The sequence below is a fragment of the Oryctolagus cuniculus genome, chromosome 7 (genome assembly GCF_964237555.1).
Source record: "Oryctolagus cuniculus chromosome 7, mOryCun1.1, whole genome shotgun sequence".
Classification (NCBI taxonomy): Eukaryota; Metazoa; Chordata; class Mammalia; order Lagomorpha; family Leporidae; genus Oryctolagus; species Oryctolagus cuniculus.
In genome coordinates this window covers 72888021-72904178 of record NC_091438.1, presented here as the reverse complement: position 1 = coordinate 72904178, position 16158 = coordinate 72888021, and the positions used below count along the sequence as shown (strand labels likewise).

At 34.7% G+C, this 16158-nt stretch overlaps 1 protein-coding gene across 4 annotated transcripts in view; it reads right to left on the bottom strand.

Annotated features, from left to right (window-relative positions):
- Nucleotides 1-16158, bottom strand: part of DPYD (dihydropyrimidine dehydrogenase) — a 962084-nt gene that overhangs the window by 675741 nt on the left and 270185 nt on the right. For all 4 annotated transcript variants that reach the window (XM_008264835.4, XM_070078001.1, XM_051857462.2 and 1 more), the window contains exons 6-7: nucleotides 8162-8358; nucleotides 834-915 (exon numbers count right to left, since the gene is read on the bottom strand). In XM_008264835.4, the coding sequence (XP_008263057.2) occupies nucleotides 834-915; nucleotides 8162-8358 (279 nt within the window). The remainder of the gene's footprint in view (nucleotides 1-833; nucleotides 916-8161; nucleotides 8359-16158) is intronic.

Genomic DNA, 16158 nt, shown 5'->3' with positions numbered 1-16158 from the left:
ATAAATGCATACATTGCTATTTGAGGCGCTTCCCCTCGTTCTGATTAACTTTTAATTTTATTGACAAATGTATAAGACAAAGGCCTTTTTAAAGCACTTTGAAAATATCTTGCGCATATATTTACAGAAGTATATGTAAATCACAGTATATTATTGTTTTATATTCATTACTGAAAATTAATACTTTTGAAACAAAAATTACAATATGTTTAAGTGAAGAGTCAGAGTACAACACTCTTAATTGAAAAGAATAGAAACATCTAATGCTATATCCTGAAAGTGTAACATATCAACCTTTCAGCCATCTTTAAAATAACTACACAGTATTTATTTTGCCCAACAATGAAAAACACAAAGCTGTTGCTTTCTACTCCACTGATTTACTGCTTATGCTGAGGAAGGATTAACATGCTAACAATACTGACATCATGCATATAATAAATAAAATAAAATTCTGTTAGAAATTATGTTTCAAATTGTGAAATACTAATGGATCAGAGTACATACAACTTGCATGGCAAAACGTGATTAAAGAAACCAAATCCTTCTACTAGCTGCACTGAACCCCTAAAGCAATTTAGGAATTTATTTCTTACAGACAATTAATCACATGCAGGCGTGCCAGATGAGAACTATTGATTGCCCTTTTCCAAGCTAGTGGCATTCAGACAGTAGACAGACAAATGCCCTAAGCAAGGAAAGCATCTTTCTGCTTCTGCCTGGTGTAGCTTTTAATTGTTCGTTCCTAAAACGTGTGACATTTGCTGTTAATCTTTAGTACAGTGCCTGTTTGCTTTCTGAGCAATACACATATAGTTACGTTTTTCATATACCTTTACACCGAGGTCCTTCATTAGCTCGATCTCAAAATTCACTACCTCATATGGCAGCCGGAACTGAGGGATTTCAGAGGTACTACAAAAAAGAAGAACCAGCAGCAACATTAGTGAAAAAATTACCATTCTTTAAAAAAATGGAACATGTCTTTATCAATATTACCAGAATAAGCATATCTTCTAGGTATTAAACATTTTCATGATGTGAGCATGAATACATCCTCATTTCTAAGATTAGCATGGTAAAACATTACATGGATTAACATTACAGTAGAAATGGATTTGACAATAAAATAAAAAATCATAAAAATGGGAAATAACAAATATAAAATTGGTAAAAAGAAATTCCAATACTTCTAAGTTTAATAAATTATTTAGTTGATAAATAATAATTCTGTGAATTCCTAAGATGGATCTGAAAAATTAGTTAAAACTAGATATAGTTAAATATATATGTATACATGCATACCCATATATATTTTGGAAATATGCCTCTAGCTTCTCAAAATATAAATGTGGAACTCTGGATTACCATGCTGTTCTAAACATTATGGCATCAGTTCCATGGAATTCATGGAACATTTTTACAATAAGCAAGACTTCTGTGACAGCAATCAGCGTGTTGAGAGGACACAATTAGCAAAACTGTAAACCTTTGATATCTGTGGTTATTATTTGCACTTAAGAGAATTATGATACCTGTCATATAATTATTTTATTATTATAATACATCAGACGGTGCAAGGAAGGATCAAACAACTTCAATGTTTCAAACAACAAAAAGGCTATATGTATCTGTTCAATCATGCATCTATTCATGTAACTGGTATACACAAAGTGTCAGGCACAATGTTAGCTACAGTGATTTGATGACAAATTTGGTAGATTTCTACTTTTTCTTGAGTAATCTTTCTGGTGAGGAAAAAATGCATAAAAAGATAACTGCAATAGGGAAAAGTATGTGCAATGAAAGAAACATCTAGGTTTATAGAGATCAATTTCTAAAATAAACAATTGATGAAGATGAATGTTCTGGATCATCTAATGAAAAACTACAAAGTACACAGGCAACTGTTTTTTTCTTAAGACTTAAGAGAATTAATTTACATTTACCAAGCAACCAGCAAGCACTATTCACAATGCTATAAAAATGCCTTGCAGTTACAATATAAAATCAAGACCTCAGACCAAAGTATCTTTCCATCAAGTTAAAAATAGAAAATTATACATAACATTAAATTTGAGCCTTGGTCAAATATAAGAATCTCTTGGACTGAACTGTGAACCCCAGACATTATATGTCAGAGATCCTCAAGACGGTCTGGACACCACAGAAGGTGATAACCTTCAAAAGCTAAGCACAAATCTTAACTCTTGTGGATTGTACGTGGATACCCAGCCTTAACAGGCCTGAGATCTATAGGAAAGAAATAAGTCCACATATGTCTAGTCAGTGAATGAAAACTAGGGTCTGATGTAGGCTGCACAGGAAGCCAAAACAATAAGCTATGAATAAATAATTCTAAACCAACCAACCAACCAACCAACTACAGCACAGTGAGCATCTTAAATACATCAGAACACATAGTAAGGCAAGCACCTTGCTCAGCCAAGCCCTATTCTGGGATTTTTATGACATCTAAATAGTATAAGAAATTAAGAGGGAAAAATGGTGCAAGTGGAGGCCAGTGCCTCCCATTTAAGAAATAACTGACAGACCAGCTTACAAGAAGCAGACAAATTCTCTGTTGCTCAGAAAGAAAGGAGGTATACCCACCCAAACAGAAGAAACATGAGCGAGGAGGAAGGAGCCTACTGGATTCACAGCAGCTTGGCTGTGAACACTTGAAGCTACATCAGAACAAACACACCCCAGGCTTCTGCTTAGCACTCTGCTTAGCACCCCATCTTACCCTCAAACTACTGTAGCCACCACCTACCAACATGCTTGTTACATGTTTTAAATTAATACAAATGTGAGAGAAACTTGTTTTCCAAGGTCCCCTAGAGGAAATAAGTGACATGGGAGACATAAGAAATGGCTGGATTTAGTCATAGTCAAATAAGCAGAGGGTAGGGAGGTGATTATTGATGATTCCAATGTGACATATTTATATTCACTAATAAAAGAGATCAGCAAACAGTTGGTAGACAGACATGCATGCACCATATACTGTGACAAGTATAAAATACCAATTGTGAACAAGAGAGTTTGAAATGATGGAAAGTTCATTGTGGGATGAGATGATTAAATGGGTGAAATGTCTTAGGCCCTTAAATGTCATAACTATGATGACTTCCACATCTCTATAATTAAACCAAAATTCCAGGTATTATAATATCCATCTGGTTGGAAATAGGGACCTCAAGGTAATCTTGCCTAAAATTAAGCTTTTGTTCCTCCCCCCCACCTAACAGTGGTCCTCAGACAATTCCATTAGATGAATTGTTCAAGCCCCAAATCCCTACATCACATTGATTCCTTTACTAACTCTATACCAAGTCCAGCTGCAAGCAGTGGGAAGGAGGGTAGCATCGTTTTTAGATTATTTAACTGCAATTATAAAACTTACTAAAAGGAGCCTGTCATATTTTTTCTAAGGGCTCATAATTTTTAACAATGTCAATGATATTCTGAACAATGTCTCATCGTCAAAACAAAAATTATCACCTTCAGTTCTAAATAGTTGTTACAGTTGTCCATATATGTAAGCTTGAAATGATTCAATTTTTATTACTGCTTCTTTAACATTATGTTCTATAGGGGAGTTAATAGAGAACTCCATGTATACACTGACCATCAGCACATGCTGACTGAGCTACTGGCATTCCTTATCCCATTTTCCCAGGGGAACAGGTGGCTCAACACCCAGGATATGACACATTTCTGATATTTGAACAGTTGACTTAGGATTCCTAAAATGATGGCATATGCAGCAATATGGATTGCCTCAACTTTGTTTCTTTATATGACCGTATGGAGTTTTTATAGTGCTCAAAATCCAACATAGTGACAGTGTCTACTATATCTTTAATATTAAAATGATTATTTTAATTGTTAATTTTTGTTTAATGGAAATGATTCAAAAATAATTAAGGCTGATTATTAAATAACATATTTAAAGTACTGTTACTGTATAAGCTAGAGGATAACAATGTCAAAATTGACTCCATCTTTGGCATCTAACACATTAAGTACACCATTAAACTGCCATTTTTAGTTTTCACATTTCTACAGGTAAACAAATATTTTAAAAATACAGCTTTTTTAGAGGTAGTCTTGTGGTGTAGCAGGTTAAGCCGCTGCCTGAGATACTGGCATTCCATATCGGTGCTCTACTTCTGTTCCAGCTCCCCAGTTACATACCTGGGAAAGCAGAAGATGGCTCAAGTGCTTGGGCCCCTGCACCCACATGGAGACCCAGATGGAGTTCCAGGCTCCTGGCTTCAGGCTGCCTACCCCCCAACTATTGTGGACACTGGGGGAGTTGACAGAAGGCTGCAAGATTTCTTTCATCTCTCTAACTCTGCCTTTCACATACAAAAATGCATTTCTTTAAAAAAAGAAAAAGTATGCCTGCATTGGGATATAATTGGTATTATCATAGACACACCCTTTTAAAAGCATTCAAACCAGTGGTGGAGTGTAATGATTGAATCTTAATAGTTTAAGCAGAGGGAGACTGGCCAGCCAGACACACACGTTCACTCTCTGTCTCTCACCATGTGATGCTCTGTGCTGTGCTTCACCAGATGAAGTCCCTAGAACTGAAAACCAACATAAAACCCTTTTCTTTATTAAGTTGCCTACCTCTGGTATTTCATTGTAGTGATGAAAAGCTGATCAAGAAAGACTTTCTTGGGGTATGCAAATCTTTTTCTCTTTGGTGATGGATAGGTATTGCAAGATTCTGAGAACAGTTATATAATCAGACTTTGAAACTCAAAAAAGAATGGATTTTAAATCAGGAAGCCAAGAGACCCAGTTGGGAGCTACTACAGTAAAGCAACCTTGGTGTGGTAAAGTTTATAAAGAAGAGATGTGCTGTGTTTTGGATGTGCTTTGTTTCCCAAAAGGTCCTTGTGGTGGCGGCTTGATCACCATTTTGGTTGTCTTGAGATGATGTGCCTTAAGAAGTGGGATCCAGTGCATGGTAACTAAGTTGTGTGGTTACCACTGCTGAAAGGGATTTATGATGGTTATGAGGAGTCAGTTCTCATGAGAGCATGTTGTTACAAAGGGAAGCCATCCATACACTTGGCTCACCACAGCCTGTTCCCTTTCCATGCTGTGACAAAGCTGGGGGTGGGGAAGGCCTCATCAGAGGTCAAACACATAGTGTTGCCCAATCTTCAACTATCAAGCCCCAACACAGTGAAGAAAATAAGCCTCTTTTCTTTAGACATTACAGTGTCGGGTGTTTTGTTATAGCAACAGAAAATGTACTAAAATAGAAGTCCGAGATCTGAATTATGATCTTGTTGCTCAGGACACAGAGAGGTCAGGGCATACAAAAATGTATTTATCTGTTAATTAATTATGTACTTATTAAGGAATCATTTATTTATTTGAAAGTCAGAGTTAGAGACAGGGAGAGATGGAGAGAGGAAAAGAAAGATCAATCCTCCATTACTGGTTCTCTCCCTAAACAGCCATAATGGCCAGGCCTGGACCAGGCTGAATCCAGGAGCCTACAACTCCTTCAGTGTATCCCCTGTGGGTGCAGGGGCCCAAGAACTTGGGCTACTTTCTGCTGTTTTGCCAGGCAAATTAGCAGGGAGCTGGACTGGAAGTGGAGCAGCCAGGACTCAAACCAGCATTCATATGTAATGCCAGCATCACAGGTGATGATTTAACATGCTAGGCCACAATATACCCCACATAAACAATTTTTTTAAAAAAAGTGAAAATATGATAGTAAATAACTTTAAAATTGCATTACATAAATTCGCAAATATTTCTTATTGTAACTATAAGCGTATTTTTAAAAGTTTAAGAAAAATGGAAATAAAAGACAATTTCAAAATTTTCTTAGCATCAAAATTTTTCTGCACCAAATTTTAATTTAATTTTACATTAATTTGTTGAAGTGCCTGTATGTTTCACAAAGATCTCATTTTTTTCTTAATGTCAACATGAAATGCAATAAAAATAATGAAAACACTATATTTTAGACAAAATAAAGAATGGGATAGCATTTCCCTGACTGTCCTATCCAACTACTTCATGGTTATTCATTTTTAAAATTAAAAATTATGAAGCGCATATGTGCACACACACCTAAAATCCTTTAACACTATTTTATTTATATTGGTTATCAGAATATCAAGCTCTTTTAACCCTTTTAAACTTATGTTCTGACAAAAAGGAAGCCACATGTGAATGAAAGCAAAACCACTAATTACTATAAAAATTGTTGTAGCATCAAATATAATCAATCATGTTCAATACAAAAAGGATTAAATCCTGGGTGTCTTTCACCAAATCTACTGATTTTTAAAAAAGTGGTTGTGATACTAATTCACCAGGGATAAAAGATCCTGTTCGGAGGCAAAGGAGAAGGAAAGATAAAACTTGACATCATCTCTTTACAACATTGATTTCAAATACAAAGTTAATTTACTCTTTTTTAGCCACTTTGAAGAGACAAGAGAAGGAAAGGCATCTGTAACTGAGAAAATAAATTAACAGGAAAGTTTTACAGTTGTAATCCTGGCTAAATTCCAGTGTCAGTTTTTATAATCCTGAAACAGTGACACAGAATGCCTCCACCATGGGACAGTACAAATAAGCCTGATTAAATACTTCATATTGTCCCTAAACACTGCTGAGATTCAAAAGCAAAGAAAAAAATCTTTTTCAATGATATGTTTGGTCATGAATCCAGGAGAACAGGACCCTTTAGAAATTGTTAAAAAGAACAAATAAAAATCACAAGTTTAGTGCTTAATTTATGTGGTTAGGAATTCTAAACTACATTTAGATGAGAAAGAAAAGGACAGAGATGCTAACTACTATAATCTTCTTCCAAAATTAGCAACACAGAAAAATTCACAAAAGGGCTGGTTTCATTTTAAGCCTTTGTGAAAACCCAATTAAGGGGCAGGGAGATTTTTCCTATTCTACCTTGGTATTTAACAATTGAGGGGCCTGTTTTTAAAAGCTCACATATTTACTGATGTGCATAATTTTATAAACCCCTATGATGCTTACACATATGTTGTTGGTAGATTAAGCTTTCCCTAATTAATAAAGCTGTGGCAAGATGCCATTCTAAAAAATGGTATAAATCCTTCCTGAAAAATAATATATTGGACATTTTACTCCCCAGAAAAAAATGTAAAATATGTATAATCCCCTGAAATTCATAGTAGAGAAACATCATTATGGAAAAATAATTATTTCTTGACACTTAGGCTACCTATACTTCATATTTTATCCTAACATGCGACAGTTTTGCTTCACAATTCAAGTACTTTAATATCAATGACAACTTATATATAAATATTTATATCAATTAATATAGCAACTTCTATGTCACTGGTTATTTTATATTGTCTTGGGCTTCATTGTATCAACTGACCAATATTGAAATTTATAGATTTATAAAGACATTTTTAGAGGCAAGCCAAAAACACATTATATGCATTGCAAATTTTAATCATAACTTGATTAATTTTATTTTCTGTGATTGTTAGCTATGATAAATTTATTATTTAGAAAATAGTCCCTTAGTCATAAAAAATTAAAATGCCAAATATATTTCAACTGGCTGTATTTCATTATAATCCACAACCTTTTGATATAATACATTTAGGAAAGAAAATATTAAATTGAATAACTGAATATTATTATTAACATACCAGTACCACTCTTCTCATTTTTATATCACATGTTTTAAAATTGACTCACACTCAAGAGACTATGAACTGAAAATAGCTAAGTAGGATAATGTCTATGTATACAATAAAATGAAAAGTCTAACAGTCTATGGAGCTAATTTTTCTGCATCTTTAGTGTCCATCATTTGATTCAGATATTCACAGGGATAAAGTGATATTTTATGATTGTTCCTATAACCATTAAATATTCTGTTGACATTTATCTTACACTGTTAGAACCAAACAGAAAAGTTTTGAAGTAAATACTGTTTAAACTCAACTGTAAAATTTAAAGAGATTAATGTAATAAAAATTAAGTATCTGGAAAAAAGTTTTAAATAGCCTATGATCCAGAAGTTTCTGTATGATTATGAATCAATATTCATAATTGATTTTCCCCATAATTTCTGACACTAAAAATATGAAACAAGTATATGTGTTACCTTAAACCACCGACATATTCTTGTTTTTCAAATATAGTGATGTCAGAGTATCCTAATCGAGCCAAAAAAGAAGCACAACTTATACTTGCAGGACCAGCACCCAAAAGAGCGATCTTTGCAGAATAGGCTTCAGGCATTCTTTCAGGTGGAGGCAGAGAAGGATTTCTGATCTGTGGGATATTCATTGCTTTGAAAACCTGTGGAGAAATCAACCACTATAGTTAGAATTTTCAAAGAAGTTTTATATTCTCAAACACACTGCCAACATTTCAGATCCATCAATTTTTAAACTAGCAAGCAGCAGTACATTTTCTGTATTACTGTGGCATTCTTAGAAGTTGTAATGTGTCTGGCAGCTCACTAGGCTAATCCTCCGCCTGAGGCACCGGCACCCTGGGTTCTAGTCCTGGTTGGGGTGCCAGATTCTGTCCCGGTTGCTCCACTTCCAGTCCAGTTCTCTGCTGTGGCCTGGGAGGGCAGTGGAGGATGGCCCAAGTGCTTGGACCCTGCACCCGCATGGGAGACCAAGAGGAAGCACCTGACTCCTGACTTCGGATCGGTAGTGGCCATTTGGGGGGTAAACCAATGGAAGGAAGATCTTTCTCTCTGTCTCTCTTTCTCACTAATTCTGCCTGTCCAAAAAAAAAAAAAAAAAAAAAAAAAAAAAAAAAAAAAAAAGTTGTAATGTGTCAAGTCAACGAGGACTCAGAGCTGGCTTCTTTCTAGATACACACTTCCACTTGGCAGCATTCCTGACTCACCTTCTCTGCTCCCACCTCTAAGCAAAGAGTGCCTTCTTGGGGCAGGTATTGTGTTGTGGTAGGCTAAGCCTCTGCTGCAGCACTGGTATCCCATATGGGTGCCAGTTTTATCCCTGCTGCTTCTCTTCCAATCCAGCTTCCTCCTAATGTGCCTGGGAAAGCAGTGGAAGATGGCCCAAGTACTTGGACCCCTGCAACTGTGTGGAAGATCTGGAAGATGCCTCCAGCTCCTGGTTTCCAATCGGCCCAGTTCCAGCTGTTGTGGCCATGTGAGGAGTGAACCAACAGATGGGAGATCTCTCTGTCTCTCCCTCTGTAACTCTGCCTTTCAAATAAATAAATAAAATCTTTTTTTTTTTTAAAAAAGTGCTTTCTCTTAGCTTCTACATTATAATTTGTACACGTCTCACATAATCTCTCACCAACTTGTTTCTCAGTAATGTTTTCATGTTAGTCAGTAAAACATCAGTCTTGAGTCAGAAAATATGTCATATGTAAACACATTAGCAATATACAACCAACAGTTATCACCTGACACTAGAAGACACTCATAAATAATTCTTAGAAATCTGCTTTTGCTTAAGGCACAGTCACTTTTGAAGCATAACATTTTAGAAATTTGGTTCAAACATTGGAAGGCTAATGAAGCCACCCAGAATTGGAAAAGCCAAGACTCAGAGGGAAGGGAACAGAGAAGTGAGATAATACTTTGGGAATTACTTTACCCCTGAGAGCAAGTGATACTTCCTTGCAGAGGGAAGAAAGCTGAGGATCCTGAAGAGAATTGCAGCTCAGAAGAGACAGCAAGACAGAGTCTGGAAATCTTCTAGAACTGGAAAGACACCGTTTTGGAAATGAAGGGTGTCAGTAACATGGTGCAGCAGGAAGTAGGCAAAAGTAAGCTTAATTCTTAAGCTTCATAGGACAAAAATCTAAGGATTTAAACAAACAAACAAAAACTCTGTGAAACAGAAGAGAGCTTTCTACACCCTGAAGGTTCAGAGGAAACAAACCTGGTGTGCAGGAGAGGCTAAAGAGGAACAGTATTCAAGTAAGCACCCAACATGCAACTAGAACTTCTGAAGAGCTACACTCTGAGAGTGGGGCAAAAAAGAAATAGAAAAAAAAACAAGACTTGCAATGACTCAGCCCAGGGTTTGAACAAAGGTGATTCATCCCAATTTTACCTACCAACCAAATGATAAGATGGACCTGCTTTGAAGGATAATAACTCAACTACAGTATCTATAACTTTTGTAGATCATGCTTGGATTTTGATCAAATATTTTCTAGGCTTGCAAAGGGGAAAAAGTAAATAAAAAGACAAATATACATAATCCTGTAATTGTAGTTATCAAAGATGGATTTTGAATAACTATGACTAGAATGTTCAACTATATATATATATATATATATAAAACAAGAATGTAATTGTTACAATAAAACTGGAATTTCTTTTAAAAATAAAAAAATTTAAAAGAAAAATGCAAAATTGAAGTTAAAGTCTCTTCAATAAATGTTGTTGGCAAAATTGGATTTCCGCATGTTGAAGTTTAACACCTTTATCATATACCATGCAAAAAAATTAACCCAAAATGGATCAAATATCTGGAACTATAAAACTATTAGGGGAAATCCTCTAAGGCGCTGGCATAAACAACAATTTCTTGTGGTAATACTCCAAATGTACAGGCAATAAAATTAAAAAGTAGACAAGTGGACTATTTGTCAGAAGTTTCTACACAGCAAAGGAAACAACAAAGTAAAAAGACAACTGACACACTGGGAGAAAATATTTCCAAGCCATGTGTCTGATAAAATATTAATAGCCAGAATATATAGTGAACTCAATAAAATCAATAACAAAGTAAGCAATATGGTAAAGAAATGGTCAAAGGATCTAAACAGATATTTTTCAAAAGAAGAAATAAAAATGGTCAACAAACAAATCAAAAAATCCTCAGTGTCACTCATTGTCATGGAAACACACACACACACACACACACACACACACACACCTAGAAAGATGTATCATCTCACTCCAGTTAGAATAACTATTATCAAATCATTAAAAAGCCAAAAAAAGAAACGAATGCTGGTGAAGTTGTGGAGGAAAGGGAACCCTAATACATTGTTGGTTGGAAGGTGAATTAGCACAGCTACTATGAAAAACAGTACAAAGATTCCTCAAAACGAAACAAAATACAAAGACAGACCTACTAACGGACCAGCTATCCCACTTCTGGGAATGTATCCAAAGGAAATAAAGTCAGCACATGAAAAAGACATACCTGCATCTCCCATACTTATTGCAGCACTATTAACAGTAGCAAAGATATGGAATCAACCCAGACGTCCATCAGAGGGTGACTCAATAAAGAAAAGTATAATATTCAAATGTAATATTACTCCAAAAAGTAAATGTCAGGGGCTGGTTTGTGGTACAGCAGGTTGGGCAGCTGCCTACAACCACTAGCATCTCATATGGGCACCTATTCAAGTCCCTATTGCTCCACTTCCAATCCAGTTCCCTGCCAACACAACTGGGAAAGCAGCAGAAGACGGCCCAGATGCTCGGGCCACTGCATCCACATGGGAGACCTGAAAGAAGCTCTTGGCTTCCCAGTTTCAGCCTAGCCCCGCCTTGTTGTGGCCATTTGGGGAGTGTAGCAATGAATGGAAGATCTCTCTCTAACTCTGCCTTTCAACTGCACAAATAAATCTTTTATAAAAAATGAAACCCTGATATTTGCAAAAAATGGATAGAACTGGAAAACATTATGCTAAGTGAAATGACTGAGACACAGAAAGACAAATACCACATTTTCTCTTATAAGTGAAAATTAATATATGTAAACATATATATATAATAAAATGTGGGGATGGCCATACTATTTGGTGTGTATATGTGTGTGTGTATATATATATATACACATACACATATATACACACATATATACATACATATATATATATTTCTAAATGCTATATTCACTGAATTATGCACCTTGCATAATAAAATATACTTCTTTCCTATTTTTATCTTTGTCATGAATCCCAGAATATATGCTTGCTTTAAAAAGTAGTATGTATGTGCATATATATGTTTACTTATGAAGCAAATGTGGCAAAATGTTAAAAATCATTAAATATATATGTGCTCACTGAACTTCTCTTTATATTTTTCTTCATATTTGAAATACCTTCAAATAAAAAGATAGAAATGTTTTTTAATTTTCTTTGATATATATTTTATTTAAGTTATACAAGTTTCACATATTTCCTTTATACCGTTATAGGAACAAGTGGCACTTCCCCTCACCCTCCTTCCCACCCCTGCTCCAACTCTTCCTCCCTTCCCTCATATTCCCACTCTTAATTTTTACAATGATTTTCTTTTAGTACACTTAATGCTCATATAGTAAAAGAGTTCAACAAATAGTATGAAGAAAAAACAAATCAAAGCAAAACAAAATACAGTTCCTCAATGAAAGAGACAAGAGCAATAAACCATCATTGATTATCCAAATGTCTATTTCAGTTCAATACATTACATTTTGGGTACTCTATTCATTCCTCTGAGCAGGGAAAACATGATGGCATAATGGATAAAGATTAAAAAAGCAACAATATATTTGAAGATGGGTCAGTGAAAACTACCCATGCCAAAGCTTAGTAAACAAATAGGCAGAAAATACAGAAGACAGCAAAGGAGTCAAGACAGACAGCACAGAGTGACCCAATGGTTTCACAACTGGAATTCTAAATAGAGGACAGAGGAAGAATGAGGCAGAAGCCACATCTGAAGAAATATAGGGCAAGAATCTCCCAGACTTGATGAAACGCAGGAAAGGAAATGTTATAGAATTTTCAGAACCTAACCAAGGAAAATATAAAAAAAAAAAATACACAAGAACATCACAGTAAAATGGCTAAAAACTAAGTAGGAAAAACAGCACATTGAAAACAATGCAATAATTGAGACCCAATAGTGTTTTGAGTAACAACAAGGCTGCCAGCTTTCCTTTCAGAATGAATGATGGGAGGCAGAAGACTATGAAAGATATTTGTTGAGAACTGAGAGAAAATACCTTCCATCTAGAATTTTATGCAGAAGGAAAATATCCTTCAAATGTGAAAGTGGAATAAAGATGTTTGCAGAGAGACTCTGTTGGCAGCAATAAAAGAAATACTAAAGAATACTAACAGGAATTCCTCAGGAAGAAAGAATTATTCTAGGTGGAAACACAGAAAAGCAGGAAGGAATAAAGAGCACTAGAAATTGTAATTATATGAGTAAATGTAAATGGACATTAACTGTAGAACATAATGAGGTCATTGTGGCTTAAAAAAACATTGAAAACCAAAAAGCATGGAACAAAGAGAGTTTATGTAGTTAATATACACTAGATCATAGCATTGTTAAGGCAGTGGTAAAAGTACTAATGTATACTATAATGTAGTCAGTTAAGGAAATAGCTCACATTTCTGCAGTAACCAAAAAATTGCACAAAAAAATACAGCTACCTATTTTGAGGCTAAGTAGAATTTTTTTAAAAACACACTTCATTTATGGAAAGAATAAATGAGAGAAAATTAATATTAACACACAGGCAACAGGAAGCAAAAAACATATAGTAAGATAGTGAATACAAATATAAATATGTGCATTTACATTAAATATAAATTGATTAAAATTCCAATTAAAAGCTATAAAATATATACACCTTAAATGATCAGGAAAAAAAAGGGTATGAAATTAAGAAATAGGAAAAGGTATACCATGCAAATACTAACCAAAAGAAAGATTGCATATGTATACCATTATCAGTCATGTTAGACTTTAAGACAGAATGTAACACTAAAATTAAAGAACATTGCATAGTAATAAAAAAATGGTCAATTTAAAATCAAATTTTTTTCCCATTCCAAATCTATAGGTACTCAAATACAATTTCAAACATTTGAAGAGATGGGCAGAACTAACAGTAGAAAAAATAAATCAATATACTCATTATTTTTCCTTTCATTAAAATTTGACTATCAATGGAAGTGATCCATAAAAAAATTCATATTATGGGTAAATGGCTTATAATATTTAATGGGTTATCTCATCAGATTATTTGCATTTGATAGTTCAAAGCAGTAAATGTCTCTCCTCATGGAAACTTAGACAAAGATCAGAAGATATAGATGGAAATTTTACTTGGGATTGAGAAACAGGGGAGAAATAACTTTATGTTTTCTTGACTTCACCCCACATATAGCCACTAATCTGGGTAAAGAATATAATATAAAATATATAAGGGAAATAAAAATAATTCCACTTAAAAAGGATATTATAAACAAATAATACAGGCCTATTTTTTCACATTATTTTGCTGCATTATTAATAAACATGTAGTCAAAAATTATTTATATTTTCCCAAAATCAGATTTCACATACTTTCAAGATATATTTAAAGCATACATTTAACACAGAGAAAGATAATTAATTTCAATTAGGGATTAAATACATGCTAAATTCTTATATATTCAGTTCAGTATTCTGAACCTTACGAACTTATAATCAAAAACAACTTTCCTATGTTAAAAATTTTCTATGATGTATATTGTATTTTGATAAATTTAGGCACAAAAATGCATACTTTTTCTACAAAGGGTCAATGGTTGATATTCTTTGCAACTGAAGAGGCATTGATGGGACTACTTAATTTTTCAGGGTAAAAAGTTTATAGAATGTGATTTAATGTATAATAATTCAATTGAGCTAGACTTCTGTAATGTCTGCCTTGTTGAATTTGATCAGAAGCAAGAAGAAATAATTAAGTTTTTAGATATCATGGGTATCTGGACACAAATTCTAGCTAATGGAATATAAATAAAGTAGTAATTATCCAAAAATATACAGTATGAATAAATTTTCATCTAAGGATAAGTTAATGTTTTTGAATTAAACTTTGAGTATTCTTCTAAAAATTATCAAAGAAAAATACTGAATCTTTAAAAATATGCTTATTGATCCCCTATTAGCACTCAACACAGAGTTAGAGGCTCTCACGGGATTGGGAGGAAGGAAAGCAAGTGCACTTTCAAACATGCATAGCATCTAAGACACGCACTAGAATGCAAACTGCCCCTAATTTGTGCAACCTGAAGCCCTGCACATTATGAACTGCTGAATACATATTCATTACTACCCTGCTCAAAATGGTTTAATGACAGATATTTCTTTGCCTGTTTTGTTCTTTTTCGGTAATTTTTTATTACATTGCATTTCCCTCTTTTTTTATTTTTATAATGGGTTGGATCAACTTTGGTAGCATTTCTGATGATATGTGTATTTTAACAACAGTTTTGTAAATTCCAGCCAAAAGGTGGTATTACTTAAGGAGTCTGACATTGAAACTACACGGAGCAGAGTTGAGTTTTGACCTGCATCATTCTCCTGGTATATGGAGCTGAACTTGTCCTTTCATGTTTCCATACCTCAGTCTCTTCAATTGTAAAGCAGAGTTAATAATATCTAGCTCATAAGGCTACTGGAAATATTAAACAAATGAATATATGTAAAGCACTTTAGTAAAGGACCTGGGTCAGATAGCAAATACTATTTCTCAATTCAGCTGGTACCCAAAAATTCCACAAAACAGAGTACGTCTAAACACATACTGTCTCCAACATGGGAGCCATGAGCCACATCCAGTTATTCAAAATATTGAGTCCCTCAGTAACATTATCCTATATCCAGTGTTCAACAGCTACTCATGGCTAGTAGCTAATATTTCATAAAACATTTGCATCATTATAGAAGTTAGAATTTCCTACATATGACAACGCTAAGCATAAATAACTTCAAGAAGGGGCTGGCATCCTGGCACAGGTTAAGCTGCCACCAGCAACACCATCATCCCACATAAGCTTTGGTTTGAGTCCCGGCTATTTCAACAGCTCCCAGTTAAAAATGCAGGGAAAGCAGCATAAGATGGCCTCAAATACTTGGGCTCCTGACACACATGTGGGAGACCCCACCAAGCTCCAACTATTGCAGCCATTTGGGAAGTGAACCAGCTATGGAAGATCTCTGTCTCTCTCTTGCACCCACTCTGCAATTCTGCCTCACAAATAAAAAGATTTAATTTATGTATTTACTTGGGAGGCAGAGTTACAGAGAGAGAAAGAGACAGAGGTCCTCCATCTGCTTGTTCACTCCTCAAATGGCCACAATGGCAGGAG